We start from the raw sequence: 19,568 nt of genomic DNA, 5'->3' as shown, positions 1-19,568 counted from the left end.
CACTTGGATTAGAAGGGACTTGGATATCAAGATGCTTTCATTCTGCAGATCAGAAGATACAGAAACACATTTTTAGGTAGTGAGGAATGGGTCTGGAGCCTAAGCTTCTAAGTCTAGTTTCCTTTCAAAAGTTACGATCCTGTCAGGCAGAGACATATACGGCAAGCAAAACCAAAGACAGATGAAGGAAGCAAAACAGCACAGACATTTTAAAATACAGTATACCCAGGAAATAGAGATTATTAATTTAGAAGGAAGAAACACATGTATATATAGGGCGGGAAGGGAAGGGGAAAATGTAAGTATGTGGCACAGCCCTTTGCTGTGGCCCAGTCAAGTGAGGGAAGCTTTATGAAGAGGTCGGTGGGACTCTGAAGAATGGAAGGAATGTGCATAAGCAGGAAGGAAGGGGAGGAAGAAGCAGTACACAGAGCGGTGAGGAAGCTCCAGACTGTCAGGAACTCATGGTGGAGAGTCTGTATCAGGTGTACACTGACATAAAAAAAGAGCCACATTATGGAAAGCCTAAAAAGGTCAGGCCGAGAGATAGAATGCTGAATAATAACATTATTGTTATTGTTAACAGGGAAATATTCAAGACTCTTGGGTACGAATGATACAATGAAAGAAAATGAGTCCAAATGGATAGTTCTTAAATTTAAGATGTATTTTAAATTCTTCTTTGTTCCCCAAATATATCACTGTCATAAAGCTTTCTGATGACTCCAGGCCAGCTAAAAATAAAGGCTGTGCATGTACCTATTACATTAGAATATTAAGCTAAGAGAATTATATTTGCTATAATTTGCTAAGAAAATATTTTCTTCTTTAGCCCAAAATAGTATGAAGTTTTACAGTTACCACATATTAATTAAAACTGAAGAATTTCTTCTTTTGCTAAACCTTGGAAAATGATATACAATTATTATATAAATTGATGAAGCATTAGCAATCCAGATGGTAGAAGAAATAAAATGTACAATCAACTGCATAAAGTTCCAGAAACACTTTATTTAAAAATGGAGTTGTAAATGCATAACAAAATAACATAAGTAATAAAGGTAACAAAAATAAATAAGGAGAATAATGTATTCATACAAAATAAAAATAACATAGTAAAAGGCCAAATGTTTGTAATTGAACAAAACTGTGTAAACACTTAAATGATAATGTAAGTAGAATAGATGCTAATATTTTCCTAAACAACTCCTTACCTTCTACTTCCATGTTGATATAATCAGTACCCAAACATTAAACAAAGAGGAAACAATGGTGATTACTTTGTCATACTTTTTCTTCAAATGGATTGACCCTGTTTTAATGTTTCACTTATTTCTTCAAAGCAATTGTATCTTTCCATTCATGCTCTTTAAAATCATTTTTTCAGTCTTCCTTTATTAGACAGAATTGGGAATTTGGGTTTACAAGGAGAACAGTCCATTTACCCTATTTTTTTTTAATTTAAAGAAAAATATGAGATCCATTATACAACAGACTTTTGTTTTTACATCTCTACAAAACAGTTTTTTTGCATCTTTAACTGGCCCAACAGTACAGGATTTTAAAAAATCCTGTAAAGTTTTGAAGTGAACAGAGCTACTTTCTTAAAACAAATGTAGCACAGGATTATTGCTGAAATATTAGAGTATTTCATAAAAGTTGCAAAAGTTGCAGTTTTAACCTTTATAGACTGATGGGGTCAAGGTCTACTAATAATATTTAACTGAATTAATAAGATACACCCAAATTATAGTGTTCTGGAAACATAAAGATAATTACTTTCTTTTTAAACTTATCCAAATGTGAACTTACTGGAAGGAGAAAAAACAAGTTTATAGAAGACACTTTTCATAAGCTTCCTGTTTAGCACAGGCCCAAAGCCTTGGTCGTTGTCGCCTTGCAGGGTCCTTATAAATGTACACGACTGAGACAGGATTTACTACTGGGTCCTACAGGGAAACACACAGAAGCAACTCATTGCTTGGGAGTGAAACTATCCACTAATCTTATGACTACTGGTTCTCCAAGTTTCCTAATGCCAAAAATTTTAACTTCATGATCATTTCAAGGGAAAAATTTTTTCAACTGTCACATATAAACTTGGTAACACAGGACCAATATACATGTTCTTAGTTTTAAAAATATACTCCACCCAAACTATCTGTCTAGTTTAATCCTTCTAGTTATTTGCCCTAAAATGAGACAAAATCTTACTTTCATTAAAAAAAAATGGTAAAAAGTGCCAAATTCATCTTTTTGAAACTGGAGTAAAACACTGTGGGGTTAAAACAAATACAGTTATCCATATCCTATATACAAAAAAAAAAAAAAAAGATGGTTAGTCCTTACTGACATATAGATATGCCCACCTACCACTCCCAGCAAATCTTAGTGCAAACGTAATAGTTCATCTCCATAAACCCCAAGAAAATTTACGCAGCAACAAAGTTATATAAATCACATATATGTTGGAAAATTTTAGAACACAAGAAGGACTGTTTTGAAAGGTCAGTTTGACTGTGGAGAGTAATATGTCATTGTATCCAATGGTAATGAATACTAATATAAATCCTATTATTTAAGAAGCAAATATAAGTGTTTAACAAATCTGTACAGATGAAGAGGAAGTCCATTTCAGGGAGCAGCTTGGCACAGGATACATGGGGGTCAGAAATGTTGGGTATTTAGTTTGCTTGTAGGTCACAGCATGGCTTAAAGAAAAAAAACAAAGATCTATGAAGGGAAAGAATGCAATTATCTAATTCAATTTGAAAATCATAAAACCACAAAATGTGAAACTGTCACAATCTGATTTTTCCTCTATGTGCATCAAATGGTTATCTATATGGTTTGAAAGGATTACTATGACTCCACATTATAGATAAAAAATAAATAAATAAAATTAAGAAGACAGAGATAACAAGATTGTAGTTGACCAAGCTCTCTTATTTTGTATAAGTCAACACTATGCTGCTTCCAATATTCCTAGTCATTCCACAGGTAATTATTTTTAACAAGCAAGAGAAAGTCATTCATGTACTGTAACATCTTCCTCTTCCCCATCAGGGTTGAACCTATTGAAATGTATACTGAAATCAGCCTCAGATTCGGCATTCTCAAATTCAGCTGAGACTGAAACAGCAGCAGGATGAAGAACCCTAGCTTCTGGTTGGCAAAGTGTCGGTGTCTGACCCGGGCTGCTGTGGTTATTCACAGGACTGGACTTCTGTTTTGATGGAGATGGCAAGATAGCACTGGAAAATCCCATGTTGTTCAGAGCTTCCAGAGTTCCATCTGGGTCAATCATAGCATTGATTGCTGAAAGAAAAAAAAGGAATAGAGGGAAAAAGATATAATTGCAGATACAGTTAAACCTGGATATGAATATTGCTTATGACTTGGATAATATTTCAATTACTGACGCTTATATGAGCTTAAATTTGGCTAATCCTTTCAATTCTATATTTAAAACCCCACTTTCAGGAATTCTGGGGCTGATCTATATTGTAGATTATAAAAACCTAAAAGCTTTCTATGGTCCCTTGAGTAGGCTACTTATGGGCATCTGAGCCTGCTGGAAGACTAGGATTTGGAGATACGGAATTCAGGAAAGATCTTTTTGAAATATGCTTTAATCATTATAAGAGAATGATGAAAATATTGGTTATGATTTAAAGAAACACTCCTGGCCTTATTTATTACTCAGATAATTGGAGATTGGTTGCTAAAACGCTGTTCAGAGTAACCTGAAAGTTGAGGAGGCCAAAGTAATATCAGCACACTCTGAGTGCTACCACAGCATGTTGTCATTCATCCTGGTGAGAGTGCTAGGGTATTAGCCATGTACAAGTATATATGTTACCACTGGGCCATAAAGTTCCCCTCATAGCCCAGATACTAATATCCCGTGGCAGCCCCAGCAGGCCAAATAGACCTTGCTACCTCATGGGAAGGGCCAGATAAAAACCAGCTTTCAATCCAAAAGATCCTTGCGTGGACAGGGGAAAATCTTGGACAGTGATTTTTCAACTTGGCATTGGGTAGAGTGGGGAGTTGGGAGAAAGAAGCACCATAGATACAAGAATTATTTAAGAGGTCCTTTTAAAAGCATACGCCCTCCTCCCAGCTAATAATCATGTAAACAAGCCACTTTGCCTCATGGGGGTTATATTATAACCCTTAGGTGTGCTGAGGCTGAAAAAAAGGTTAAGAATCACTTAGTAGGACCAACATATCACGCCTCTGATAATTCAATCAACAAAGACAGTAGAATTAGCAACTGACTCTGGAATCTGCTTGTTGTACCACTGGGGACTTCCAGGTCAAGACACACATAGGCATAAATAAAGATCTGACATACACCAAAAACAATGTCCCTGTTGAAGTTTAGGAGGCCAACAGTCTCTTTTTTTTTCTTCTCTACCTCCTCCTTCCGGTCCCTGTGTCCAATATGCACTCATTTCTTGTGGTTTATCCAAATGATTATTATTTATAACATAAGTTCATTTGGGTTATACCATATATATAATTTAAGAATTATCAAATCAAGTAAACAATGCTGTCAATAAGCATTTTCAGCTGCATATACACATTTTAATATTTTATATATTTTTCATATACTATTATTTATATATAAATAATAGATACTATATATAATACTATGAATTATAACTTCTAGCCTATGTGCCTAGAATTTAACTTTATTATATTTTTAATTATTTATACTGGTTTTAATACTTTCTTTTTGAGTAATTTGAATATGCAGAACGTTATATCTTTATCCATACATCATTACACTTAATCAAACAGTGTTCTAATACTTAATAATATTTTAGAAATACCACTTAGAATGTACTTGTCCCAAACTGTTAGCTCTTTACACTTAATCAGTAGTAAATTTACCTTGTAGCTGCTTTTCAACTCTTTTTAGTTCCTGTAAGATAGAAGAAATCTCCTGTAGGGAAAGCAATGACAAAAATTAGCTTACTTTAATTAAAACATTTTTATTTGATTTGATAAGCAATGAACCTCACACTAATCTTATTTGGAATCCTTAATATTATTGACATGGCACCACATCTGTAGCAACAGGATATGAAATAATTCATGATATCCAGTAAACAAGATTCAAATTTTAAAATCTTTAACGTTGAAACAGATTTTTTTTCAATGAGATAATGACAGAAGATGAAAAGTTCAAGATAATAATAATAATAATAAGCAAAGATTCTGAAAAACTTGTATTGATCAATCTTGCAACAACTTTGTAAAGGTGCTTAAGGATTTTCTTTGGAAAATGTATAAACTGCAACCTCGGTTTTAGGATGACTTCCTGAACAATAAAAATCTGTACAAATTCTTGAGGAGGAGACAAGCAATCTATTAAGTAAATAGAAATGACTCATGTCAACTTATATTTGAGTTTGGCTCCTATTTCAAAATTGCTTATTTATAACATATAATTATTACAAGAACAAGAGTGTATAATAGTGAGAAACATAAAAGGTTCCTCCATACCCTCTGCAACTTTGAAGCAGTCAACATTTTAAATCCCTGTGAGAGACAATTGAAGGCATAAAATTTCCCAAATTTGTGCACTTACATCTTCTTTTATAAATGTAAATCAACAGTTTAAAAATAAGCATATCATTCCCTGAAAACAAAACCTTACTTTAAAAAAATGTTTTAATATTCAAGAAAAATGATCACACCATGCTTGAGGTTTTCACAATAGGGACTTCACTTTCAGCTCTTAACTTGCTTTCTATTTCATCCCAATTCCGATCTTTGTCTTTAAATAATATTCTATAAATAAAAAAATAAGCATTTTACTTTTCATATTTTAAAAACTTGTCACATTTTTAATGATAATACAAAAACAACGTATCTTTTCAAACCTACACAAGAATTAAAAAAAAACACTAAGTGTTAACACGAACTGTGAATTAAATACTGAGCCAACATTACCAATAAACTCATTTATGTGAGAGATTTGTACTAATAAAGTAACTGACTGGTTATGAATACACACATAAACCCTTTAGTACTTATCTCATTCTTTACTGAAAACCAAATATAAAACAAATGTAGATGAATAACCCCAAAATTTTATCTAATACTTGTAATTAACCATATAACCACCTTTTATAAAACACAACTTCATTCATAGAGAACATATGCAGTACAAATATAAGATGAAAATAGGTTGAATTAGGTATAAACAACTGTGTCTGTTAAGACCTCTTTAAATAGGAAAAGGCTTCATATTGATTGAGCAAAGCGTGTACATTATTTCAAAGGTTGAAAACTAGAGTACTTATGCTGCTTTTCTTTAAAAATCCTAATTCCTGTTAGTATATTTGTACATAATAACCTATTAAGAGTTAAGACACTATCCTTTTGACAAAAACAATTGCTAATAAAGATCCTTATGTTCAAAATTAATTTCAAGTATCTTAACTTATAAAATAAAGTACCACAAAATTTTGAATTGTCTTTCAAATGTGGTATACTTCTCTCTTCAGTCTAGAAGACATGATTCGGCAGCTTTAGAGAGCTGTAAATACTAGGTACCTTTTTAGTTTCTATTTGAATTTCATCATTGGGCTTGGAAATCTAGTTTAACTGCCTTATATAAAAACCAACACTGTACCAGAAAGTAAAGTATTACTATTAGAAGCTGATCAGTATTTAAGTAGTAAACTAAATTACATTTTTATTTGTATTTCTTCAATGTTCAATACGCTAGGTTCAACTTATTTAAAAACATGAAATTCATAAACATCTAATCAAGTCTGGAACATCAACAGTTACAAATAACCATACTTAAAAAGGCAACAATGGTTCCAGAATCCTATATAAGAATATTCTTCTGATCTACTGTTAAAATTTCTATACCGAAAAGACTAAACATCCTTGCCAGCTATCTAAGAGCTGTTATCCTAATGACTATGATATTAAGGCATAAGAAATTATTATGTGCTCTATAAAAGAGTCCTTACAGCATTAGGATTGGTGAAAGTAAGAAAACAATGACTATTTCATGGACCAACTTAGAATTACAATGGACTCATACAATATAAAAAGTCTGTGCTTAGCCACACTGAAAATTCAGTGAATTTTGCCAGAAGGTGGTTACTGAGTATAATGCTTGTGCTTTTTCAAATTGTTGAACCATACATATTTCACCTTTGCTTAAAATGTCTTAGAATTGTCACCTGAGGTTCCTAACTCACACACACACACACAAATGTCCCCAGAGTTCTAAGCCACTGAAGGGATAAAAAACTTAAAGATAATATGTCTTTATTGATAAGTTTACCCTTATCAATTTTCACATACAGCTATGAGTTTTAAAGAAGCTTAATTTCCTAGAGAGTAATAATTTAATAATCATTCATCAACAAATAGTAACAAATATTGTACATTCTAGTCACTGTATGTTTAGACAAAGACCCCTACTCTCACGGAACTTACATTCTAGCTCATTTATTTGAGGAGGCAGCTGTCTTTGCTACCTACATGTGATTTGTCTTAATTTCATCATTTTGCTTTACCATCTGTATTTTACTATTCACAACTTCTAATCCATCTAAGCCCAATCACCCCTTTTTATTTTTTTAAAAACTTAGTTCATTTTTAGGTTTTTAATCTTTTTTTTTTTATTAATTAATTAATTTATATTTATTTTTGGCTGTGTTGGGTCTTCGTTTCTGTGCGAGGGCTTTCTCCAGTTGTGGCGAGCGGGGGCCACTCTTCATCGCAGTGCACGGGCCTCTCACCGTCGCGGCCTCTCCCGTTGCGGAGCACAGGCTCCAGACGCGCAGGCTCAGTAGTTGTGGCTCACGGGCTTAGTCGCTCCGTGGCATGTGGGACCTTCCCAGACCAGGGCTCGAACCCGTGTCCCCTGCATTGGCAGGCAGATTCTCAACCACTGCGCCACCAGGGAAGCCCCCACCCCTTTTTATTTTTAAAATTTATTTTATTATTTAAAACATATTTTTATTATTAAAATCATGTTACAAAGAAGTAAAAGGTATAATAACAATATATTTTCACTGGATCTTTCTAAATTAATAATGTGCACATTTTCAGGTTTATAACTGATTTAGAGAAATTACATTAGTTGCAGGCTCTTTATAAATAATACCATTTTCTAATTTCTCATTGGGCTTATAAATGAGTGCATTACTTTCATTTTAATTGTACTCAGTGATTAAGTCATTAGTGCTCTAACATCATCTTAGGTGGAGTATTGTGTATGTGTTCCTTTAATGACTACATCACTCCCAAGTTTGCTGATCCCATCTTCTGTCACAAGTAAGAGAGCTCTCCTTCACATGACAAACCATCCTCCTATGATTTACTAATCAAGCATGTGCCCAGAGACAAATGAAGCTCTCCCTTCCCTGGCGTAAAGCCCAACTGAAATTTGTAGGAAAAAAAAAAGTCAGCTTAATCAATTACTTATTACACATGAATTAACAAACCTTTAGGGCCCAATCATATGCCTACTATTTAATACTAGGAGACATCCCTTGAGTTTGGCTCAAGTACTCAGTGTAGTTGAAGGTGATATATAACTGTTATCATTTTGAATTTAATTCCACCAAAGGGATATCCTAAAACTAGAGCATTATGGGAGGGTTATTAACCAAGGGACTAAATTAATGAAATAAACATCGATTAACAGAATCTTATATGGGAATAAAGTCTCCAAATTCAATAACTGATTGAATGATTTTTTGACTGCACATTATTTGTCCAGCACTGTTTTGATGCCCTCACAACTGAGTGCAGAAGGCAGCCAAGTAAGCAGGTAATTACAATTCACTGGGATAAGTGTAAGAAGGGAAATATAGGATGTGATACTGTGGGAACCCGTAGGAAAGGCACTTGAGAAAATTCAGAGAAGGTTTCTTAGAGATATTGCCATGGAATTTACGTCCTGAAGGATGGAAGAGGTGTTGGACACTCAAAAACTGGGTCCAGTTGAGAGGGCTAGGGGATGATGAGAGATGACAATGGACATACTTCATGGAGGGAATTGAGGAATAGAAAATTCAATACAACACAGTCCCTATACACAAGACTCTGGCTAGTGAAGGGGTCAGACACTGAAAAAATTATTGTAATTCAACATAAATAAATAGCAAAGGCATTAGAAAATCTAGTTTTTGACTATCTACGGCCTTTTAACATAAATTTTCTGAGTCTAACAAGAGTACTCATTTTGTTCTTTTTACTGATGAGGAAGCTGTAACTAGACTAAAGTTTGAGGTCTCATAAAAGATGCCCTAAAATTCTGTTAATTTCAAATACTTACTATTATTTTGTGGAAGAGCAAATTTTTCTGATTATTAATAAAATTAATCTAAGTGATTACAGCTGTTAGCTCTCAGTTACCAAGGGGCTGATTATTTGGGACATCTGTTCTCTTTTTGTTCCGTTTGTGCTATCTAGCATATAGCTATAATATCTAAAAAGGAAAGAAACATGCTAGTGGCAGCAGTAAGGTTCAGTACCATTGAGTTCACGAGTTCCCAGAAGCTGTGGTAGCAGGCTTGCAGAAAGTGGAACAAATGGTAACAGAAGCAAGGATGTTTGAGTAATACAACAATACCTGATCTTTCCAGCTGTCTTATCTATGGACTGTCTTATCTTCCTAGAAAACTGAAAGACAGATGACAGCAGCAGATTATCTCCCATGACCTGAAACATGAAAAGAAAAGAACAGACATTAAAATAGTACTGCTCTATTGGATAACCACCAAGAATACTAGTCACAACTCACTACATTTAGGGGCATTTAATATTTATGCTAATTTTAATAAAGATCAATGAATCTAATTAGAGTAATGTGTAACTAAATTGAGAAAGAAAAGTAAATATTAACAAAGGAGTTCTTTTTTGTTAAATAACTTGTCAAGTTTCCATATTATTTTCATCATATAACTTTCAAAAAACAATCCATATTATCTAATCTTCAATTACTACCATGATCCTGTCCCTCATGCTTCCAATTCAAATGATCATAAATGGGAAAATATAAGTAATTTATTATCTTTCAGTGTAAAGGGCCCTTCTGTAAAGGGCCAGAGAGTGAAGACTGGGGCCATATGGTCTCTGTCCCAACTATGCACCTCATTATAGCAAAAGCAGCTACATTATAGCAAAAGCAGCTGTGTCATAATAAGACTTTATTTACAAAACCAGGTGGTAGGCTGAATTTGGCCTGCATCCTGTAGTTTGCCAAGAGCTAAACCATGAAAGGCACAGCTAGTGTGGAATGCTAGAAAAAGGACAGAACTTGGGACTAGATATGGGTTCTAAAATCAGTTCCTTACATTGTCAGAACTATATCTAGACTCTGTAAAAAAAAAAATCCAGAAAATAAGATATGGCCTTGGATGTTAAGATGCTTTAAACACTGGTAGGGGAGATAACAACAACATACAGGAAATATTATTAAATATTTTTATAAAAACAATGTAAATAAGTACTAATTGTGATTCACTGCTTTACGAATTCTAATGAAAGGGAGTTCAGTGAGCGGTGGCATTAATAAGGAAAGTATCATGGAAAACCAGAACTTCAGTATGATAAGTATTTGAATTTAGTGAGGGATAAAAGGTAACTTAGGGTGTGAAAGGCAACATAAAGACAATGAAAGGCTAAATAAGCATAATGGTATTTTGTGAGCCTTGAGAAAAAAGGCCAAATAAGAGTAGAAGACATATTAATTAGGAAGGAGTGAGAAAGGGCAGGATAGTCTAAGGTAGATTATAACATAGAAAGGATATCTCTCTTTTCTACGTCATAGAGTTCAGTATCACAATGTATTAAAATTTTTTCTGATTATCAACTATGAGATATCAATCTAAATGTTTCCATTCTCTTTAAAAATATAAACTTCTATAGTTTTATTACATTTAGAGGAATTTATCTTCCTAGACCTTAGGACAAGTAAGTATGAATAAGATTAGAGAATGGGCCCTTTCCCTGAAGCCAAGAGCAACTTATCAACTATCAGGACAAAGAAAGTGTGTTCTAAAAACATCTAGCATATTATAATTGCAGCTATGGAACTAGCTACAGTGCTTCTCCATCAGGTAGATTTTTTTCTACTCTGTACTACTGCAAACATATATATTCTTATATACTAACTTTTACCTCCAGTTTCGTATATCTAGTGATCCACAGATGTGGTCTTAGCAACGAGAGACACATGGAGCAAACCTGAACTCAACCTACAACTTTTAATTGTCCAGCTGAGCAGTACCACCAGTTAACCCACAGGTGTGTGATAAATAAATGCCTATTGCTTTATGCCACTGAGATTTTTGTGGTTTGTTATAAAGAAACAGCTAACTGCTATAATCTACCTCTAGGTTTTTTCCATCGCAGCTCCCTGTCTCCCTCCGCCCAAGGTAAACAATGTCCTGAATCCCATTTATCATTCCCTTGCTTTCCTTTTTATATAAGTTGTTAGATCTATTTCTGTCCTAAGTATATATTTTTATTTTATTAATTTGTAACAAAACACACTATAGACAATCTTTTGAGAATTACTTTTTTCATTTAATGTTCTATTGCTAAAATTCATCCACATTGTGGCATGTTGCTGTAGTTCATTTGTTTTGATTACTCCATAAATTGTTCAATTTCTGCACATACCGGTTAATACATTCAATTTTCTTCAGATATAAACACTTAGACTGTTTCCAAGTTTTGTTACTGTCCACACTGCTATTATAAATATCCTTTTGCATGACTTTTGCTCTCAATGGGAAAGGGTATGCACTAGCAGCAAAACTACTAGATAATGGGCTGTGTTTATGCTCAACTTTAGGAAATAATGTCAAACTGTTTGCCAAAGTGACTGGACCAATTTAACCTCACTAGCAACAATAAGAAATCTTAGGTATCCACATCTTCCCCAACATTTAATATTTTAAGACTTTTATTTGTTGCCAATTGAATGAGTATAAAATAATCTCACTGCAGTCTTGGAAAAGTATTTCTCTGAACACTCATGAAGTTGAACATCTCTTCATAGGCCTTGGGTATTTTCAGTGAAATGCTGTGCATGTTATTTGCAGATTTTTCTATTGGGCTGTTTTTGCCTTTTTAAATTGATTGTAGGAGTTCTGATATATTCTGTATACTAATCCCTTGTTGCCTGTATGTTTCACATAGTCCTCTAACATACTCAAATTTATCAATCTTTTATTAAAGTCAAAACTTTTTGTGTCTTTTAAGAAATCATTCCCTACTGCAATGTTGCAAGATATTTACCTATATTTTACTAAAAAATTGTAAAGTTCTGCTTTTGCCCTTTAGGAACTAAATTCATTTGGAGTTAATTATTTGTACTTGATGTGATGTCAGGATGAAATTCCATTCTACCCATAAGGACAAGCACTTTTTTCCCAGCCCTATATATTGAATAGTTCTCATCTTTTTCCCACCAATGGGGCATGCCTCCTCTGCCATTTGTTAATGTTTATGGTTTACTCACTTCATCCCTGCTCCAGGTTCTCCGCCTTGTAATTGTTAAGTGATCAGGAGGCTCTGCTGGTTGAGGTCTTGGATCACTAGACCGACAGTTGTTTCCTTCTGGTGTTTTAGAATGAACTAATGGAGGGATCTTCCGGAAGTTGAGGCTTTCATCAAAAACACGATCAACTAACTAATAGGACAAAAGCAAATCCTTATGAGCACAGAGTAATTTGGAAAAATATAGATATTGCCATTATAGTTTTTATAATTAGACAGAAGTTATTCCATTCTCAGGTAGTAACAGAAACATGATATCTTCAATAAACCAATTACTTTCTTTTTATAAGCACTTCAAAGGTGTTTGTTTTATAAAATAAATGTTCATCTACATTGATTTTATTTTCAAAATCCAAAATATGTAACTATGTTAAATTTGATTCTTCCATGGATAAGGTTTCCCCTAAATGGAAAACACAGATGGTAAATAGAAAAAACTGAGCCATGTAGATGGACAAGGAGTTCATTTTACTCACATTGCCTTGCCTGTGTAAAATAATGTTTCTTTTTCTTTTAGTTTCCTATCTTGTTTTTTCCTTTTTTTCTCCCCAAATCCAGGTGCCAAATTTCTTCACAGATAAATAAATTGCAAATTATAATTAAGTTTACAAAAGAAAAAAAGTTTTTTTAATTCACAAAGTATTTTTTGGTCTTAGATAAACTTTTAGCTATGTTACAGAAATGACATATTCCAGTACAAATGATATACTGCCATCTACAGTGCAAATTATACACGTACAGTACAAAGTAGCTCAGGTTTACTGAAGAAGGAATAAACTCTAGTACAATAATAAGAAATAAAGCCAAAAGGAAAAAATGGAAGTCTACTCAATGAAATGTTTGAAAAATTTTACTGGGTCTGAGTGAATGTACAGTCATGTTAGGTAAAATTTAGTTAGACAGCTGTGAAAATAATATCTTCATCATTTAAAATGTACCAGAAGAATTGTGTATGTCTTGCCACCAAGAGGATTCTTTTGTTCTTCACCAATAAGAATGATTTTTATATACATTTACAATTGATCACTGTGGTAACAAAACTCTACACAGGTTGATGAAACATCATTTACCAAATTAGACAACACATAAAGGGGAAAAAAAACAACCAAAAAATGACCATTAAAGAATAAGATTATAAATGTGACAAAAAGCAACTGAAGAAAATTTTAGTAGTACAGTTTACCAGAATTAAATTTGTCAAAAAGGCTACCCATTTTTGGCTACTATTGAGAACATTATTTTATAAAATTAAGGGAGTGGAATGAATCATCAATATTACGGGCTGGCAAATTTTTTCTGTAAAGGGCCAGATAATAAATATTTTAGGCTTTGCAGCCATACAGCCTCTGTCCGACTACTCAATTCTGACGTTGTAGCATAAAACTGCCAGATGATAATTAAACAAATTAGTGTGGCTTTGTCCTAATAAAACTATAATTCATTTTTCAAAATGCCAATCTTTTGTTTGTATCTCTGCACCAAATCAAGAGAGCCAACATGGCCAGACTACCTTATTTTTATATTATATGTTAAAGGCACCTTCTGGAGCCATGTATGTAGATGGTGCCCCCTGGAGTGGGAGGGCAGGAGGCCCTGGTTTTGGAAGGGCAATAGTCTATATATGCTAAATTACATTGCAGAGTTCACAAGAATGTTTCAAAACTGAATACACATATTTGAGTGTGTGTGTAGGTATATTTCAATTTTTGAAGAATCTTTGTGTATACATATGCATGTGTATATTCATCAACAGAATTATTTAAAGTCGTGAAAACTGTAGAATTTTTCTTTCTTTGCTACTAGAGATAACTCCTAGTTAAGAAGCTATGTAAAATTTACAAAAACTTTATACAACTATTTATTATTTATACATTTACCAAATTTGGGTTTGCTTTTCAGATACCGTTTATTTTCATATTTTACAAAGTGCTTATTTTAAATAATTTTATAGCTTCATGCTAATAGTAGACAAAATGTTAGCCTTTACTAGTTTTGTTATAAAAACATAAAAGAAACTTGTTAAAGCAAAGTTGGAAAATGCAGAGCTTCATGCAAACAGGAAGGGTGGACGTAACTAAAATAAACTAAGCAAAAAGCTAAAAGCAAAAGAAATAAAGAAAAGAAAGAACCTTATGCATTTCTCCATGAAGATCTCCTACCTCTTCTCTAGTGTCTATGGCAGAGCCAGGGGTGGTGGCAGCAGTGCTTACTGTGGTACTAGGGGCAGTGCCTGATGAAGTCACTGAATCTATCTCTCCTGCTACATCGTTGATTTCCCGAGCAATGAGAGCAAGATCTTGGCTGATCCTGGCAATAATTTTAGAAAAGAAGTTTAATACTTTCAAATAACAGGTCTAGAAACAATCATTTTGATAGAATCAGTTACATAAATTGTATATTTAGTTAAAGATTTATACTCAAAACTTAAGATTTTTTGGACATGCTATTAACTATTTGATACTCAAAGTCTTAAACTTTAATTCCAAAAATTAATAAAACTAAATTGCACATCATCTACAAGTTGTCACTTTGAAAAATACATGTTAAACACCTGAAGTAGTGATATGTCTTTTAAAAATACACTGTTAATGACTATACAGGAGTTCTTAAACTTGGGGGTGGTGAACAGAATTCAAGGAGTCCATGAACTTGAATGAGAAAAGCAATTACAACTTTATTTTTACTACTCTCCTAACTGAAACTTAGCATTTCTTTCAATTATAAATACAAGCAATAAACAACAGTGGTATTAGCAATACTGCTGATTTTTGTCAGCAAAATCACATTACAGTTGCTACAAGTACCTCAAAACACTTAGTCATCACTATTTCAAAATTACTGCAGTTCATTAAACCCACAGCAATAACATTCCATTTAGTATGTTAACAGAGAACCATATATTACTATATACCTTTAAAAATATTTTGATAACTGTATTTCAATATAATTGGATTTCTTTGTCATTTTAAGTATTTTACGTTTATGCATTCAGAAACATTCTTCTGAGAAGAGCTCCCTAAGCTTCCCCAGACAGCCCAAGGGGTGTACAGTACCAAGGTGAGGAACTGTGACACAGCATGGCATTTTACACCATATACCATACTTCACAGTACACAATATGTCATTTGAGGGTCACAAGGTAGAGGTAGAGCTTGTGAGGTAGAACTTATCTGATTATGAATAAAGACACATTTTCGGAGAAAATTACTGGCTTGCTCACGACCACAAAACTTAAAAGTAGCTAAGACAGGGCCAGATTCCAGGTTTAGAGCTTATTTCCATAAAGCCATTTATTTGTATTTTTAGCTACATGGATTGAAGAATTAAATAATTGTTATTGGTGATAACTGAACATTTTCTAAGTTATGCATCCACTGCACATGATCTCTATTTGGCTACTTCCACAGGGAAGGTTTTGGAATGACAGAATATTTGTAAAGTACCTGTTTTAAGATTCCCAACTCTAAAATCCAAAGCATAATGTAACAGTTTTTTAACTTATGCAAAATGTGAGCTTGAAAGACTTTCAAGGAATGCAGTAATTGCATAAAAACTTAACTACAGATTTAAAAAGAAAAGCTATGTTGAAGCTTATGGCCCAACAGAAGCAATCTGTGGTCAATTCCTTTTTATTTACCAATAAATATTTACTGATCTGGTCACTGTGGTAGGCCCTAAGGGCTGCAATGGTGAATAAGCAGACAGGGTCCTCGGCTTCAGAAGCTTAGAATTATATTTTCAAATAATCAAAACCAATACTTACCATTATATTATAATCAAAACCATTATAAAGAAGCTTTATATTCACCAACTCTAATTCTTACAACCACCTTGTAAGAGAGGTATTAATCATCTTGTTTTGTAGATGAGGAAAATCAGCCTCAGGAGAGGTTATGCAACTATTTTTCGGTTAAGGTCACAAACAGTAAGTGGTGTAACCAGATCTTTCTATACATCACGCTATATCTCATATTACCATTCCACATATAATTTTTAAAAACTTGTTAACTGTTGATGTAATTCTTTTGAGAATGGGTGTAAACTGTTTCCTTAGATAAAATATTCCACTCTTGTAATTTCCTAAAATAAATGAACTAGGATGAGAAACAGAATAACCCAGTTTAATGAGATACGAAATAGACAACTTTTACTTATCTAACCATCTATTTTATTTTTAATGTTTTTTATGCAGACATTTGTATGATGAAGCTTCTGATATTTGTAGAAAGCAGTAATGAATTAATTAGAAAAAACACAAACAACAGCAATGTCAACATGTTATACAGTAAAAGCTGTACTACAATGAACTCTTAATGTATATACCACGTATACTGTTCAGTTAGTAGGCACCCAAAAAGCTTTCTTTTAATTTACAAGTATGTTGCATATATACCAGCTGTTTCTTTGCATGGCAATTCCTATCTTAAAGCTGACTCAATAATATAGACCATTAACTTAAATCTGCATTGCTTAAAAATCTTAGCAACTACTAAAACCAGTATTAGGAATTCTAAAAGACATATAAAATTATCAAGAAAAAAAAAAGCCAAAGTTATGAATATCTTCAGAAATAGCAGTTTTATGACTCAACAGAGAGTATGGAACTATTCATATGGTTGTTCAATCTAGGTTTACAAATTAATTCTGTAATACTTCTAGATTACATTTATTAGAATATTCTACAATAATGTAGTGCTTTATATCTCTTGTATTCTGTGTTCTTTCTTTGATCTCCAAGTTTATAACCCCTGTTCTTATTCTCAATCTCCACTTCTATAAATCTGCTGAAGGAGGAAATTCTAAAATGAACAGACCTTTTATTTGGAGTTTTGCTTCCATCTGCTTCCTTTGCAATACCAATAAAAACTCAAGCCTTCTAATTAGAAAAATGGATAATTTTCACATTTAATTTTATTTTATTATAAAATATGGATAGGATAACAGTCCTTAAGGACGGAAATATAGTTTCAGGGTTAAGTTCTATAACATCTGTGCTAATTTTGTCTACCTTAGTGTCAGAACAAATAATCCAATTTCAAAAATTTTGTAGAAATGAATATGCATTATTTGTAAAAAGGTGGGGTAACGAGGACATACTTTATGAAGTTTATGATTTTCTCAGGTGAACTCTCTCAGTAATGTTCCCTTTCTTATTTAAATCAATTAAAGGTTATTTTTCACTGAAGGGTTAAAAACAGGAGAAAATGTATTAATAATACGCTTTGGGTATACTGGAAGTTTAAAATATTGAAAATAAGAGTCCTTGTGAAATGCATGTCCTATTAAACATGCAATATTTGCAAGTGTGACCTAATAACCATGATAGAAACAAACTATCAGACTTTATTGATTTAAATTGCCAACATTAACACTCTTTTAGGTTTTAAACTAACTGAAAAGGAAAATATCTGCTTTATCTTTTTTATAGCATATTAAGTTTCAAAAGTTTTTATAGGTAAGTAGAGTTTCAAAGGATATACATATAAACCATGAGCATGAGATTGCCTTTGATATTACTGGAAAAAAGGAAGTGATGAGCCATTAAAGAAGTATACTAGCTTTAGAATCCTAACATTGAAGCAAATGATAACAAATCAAACCTCTTGTTATTTTAACACTGGATAAGAGATTATAACTGTAACTTTACTTAGCTTTTAAGAAATAATTTAGTCTACTTTTTAAATGACAGAAGTGATAAAAATATAAAATTAGTTTTAGGAGAGACATTCCAGAAAATCTTATGTTGAATTCTTTATAATAAAGAATCAAAGAAGCCTAGCTCTCAAGAGGCATAAAGATTAACTCATATACTTGACCTAGCTAAAGACTATAGGGAAGGTTCACAAAAAAAGTTTCCTACTGATAAGGAAGATCTTATTCTTCTTTTGGTGGAAACTCTCAGTTATATTTATTATATGTTGATGGAATTTTGATGCAATGTTACAAAAAACCTTAATGAAAGAATTATGGCAATCCACATCTATTGTGGGCATTCAATGAAAGCACGGAGAATTGGGAGAAATAGGTAATCTGAGCCACAAAAGACTGGCTTAGTTTGGGAGAGTAATAAATTGAAATTGGAAGCTCTTTCGGGTAGCCAAAGCAATTTAATGGCTGGCCCAAATAGAGGAATAAAGTATGTAGAATCTATTTCTGGCCATCAAAAGAGGTAGGAATTTAATTATATATTTTTTTAAAAAGTTACCTCTCATTTTCTTCAATGAAACTAAGTTTAAACGCGAGCTTAGCACCACAGATAAGTTATATTTACTTAAGTGTAGTCTTTAAACTTATGAATATGCTTCAAATAAACTGAGCAAGTCATGAAGAGGTAATGATAAGAAGATAACTTTGAAGGTCTTAGCACACTCTTGGCCATCAATAAACAGTTCTTAAATAAATGAGAAAAATTAAAGAAACAACCACCACCACCACCCCATGCCATTTCCCCCAGACACAAAGTCTTCAAGTTAAAAGAAGATGGTGTGAAGTCACCGGACAGGAAAATACTGCCCTTATTCAATGAGCAAGATTTGAGATAGCCAAAGTACATACAAAGAGGTAGTATAAGGTACCCTCAGGTCAGAGAATATGATGAAGGCATAATATCTAGGAAACGCTGAAAGACTATACAGAAACTGAAGAATAACTGTCATTTGACAGTTATTCTGGGCAGATGTTTTGTTCCTACCCTTGCTATTTGGATCTGGCCTAGCCCAACAGAACAAACAGACACAGGCTGGACCTAGACTTTAGCTATTTTGAACCAATAAAGCTTAAAACTGACTAAACAGATGTACTTTATTCCTTGATAATGTAATTTTTACCTCTATGGTCTTTTCTCCGAAATAAAAAATACTTTAGTATTATTAAAGCTCACTTCCACACATATTCCCAAATATAGTTTATCCTTTAACTGTATTGCCATTAAAAGACTTTTTAAACTAAAATAGATTGCTATGCATAGATGTTTCATTACATTACTTTATAGATTATAAGGAACACCATAC

The 19,568-nt window shown here is 33.0% G+C and overlaps 1 protein-coding gene and 1 long non-coding RNA gene across 26 annotated transcripts in view; one reads left to right on the top strand and one right to left on the bottom strand.

Annotated features, from left to right (window-relative positions):
• The window catches only part of LOC309605611, an 867,207-nt gene that overhangs the window by 118,035 nt on the left and 729,604 nt on the right, over positions 1-19,568 (top strand). The gene's annotated exons all lie outside the window — the stretch shown is intronic.
• CEP170 (centrosomal protein 170) overlaps positions 992-19,568 on the bottom strand; it is a 145,434-nt gene continuing 126,857 nt past the window's right edge. For 17 of the 25 annotated variants that reach the window (XM_082340008.1, XM_082339997.1, XM_082339998.1 and 14 more), the window contains 6 exons: positions 14,688-14,865; positions 12,521-12,691; positions 9,623-9,711; positions 5,712-5,805; positions 4,903-4,954; positions 992-3,318 (listed from right to left, as the gene is read on the bottom strand). In XM_082340008.1, the coding sequence (XP_082196134.1) occupies positions 3,029-3,318; positions 4,903-4,954; positions 5,712-5,805; positions 9,623-9,711; positions 12,521-12,691; positions 14,688-14,865 (874 nt within the window). In that variant the 3' untranslated portion in view covers positions 992-3,028. The remainder of the gene's footprint in view (positions 3,319-4,902; positions 4,955-5,711; positions 5,806-9,622; positions 9,712-12,520; positions 12,692-14,687; positions 14,866-19,568) is intronic. The other 8 variants (XM_082340019.1, XM_082340002.1, XM_082340005.1 and 5 more) reach the window with 3 other exon arrangements.

Source organism: Balaenoptera borealis (assembly GCF_965194805.1).
Source record: "Balaenoptera borealis genome assembly, chromosome: 1".
NCBI lineage: Eukaryota > Metazoa > Chordata > Mammalia > Artiodactyla > Balaenopteridae > Balaenoptera > Balaenoptera borealis.
This window is presented reverse-complemented; position numbering and strand designations above follow the sequence as displayed.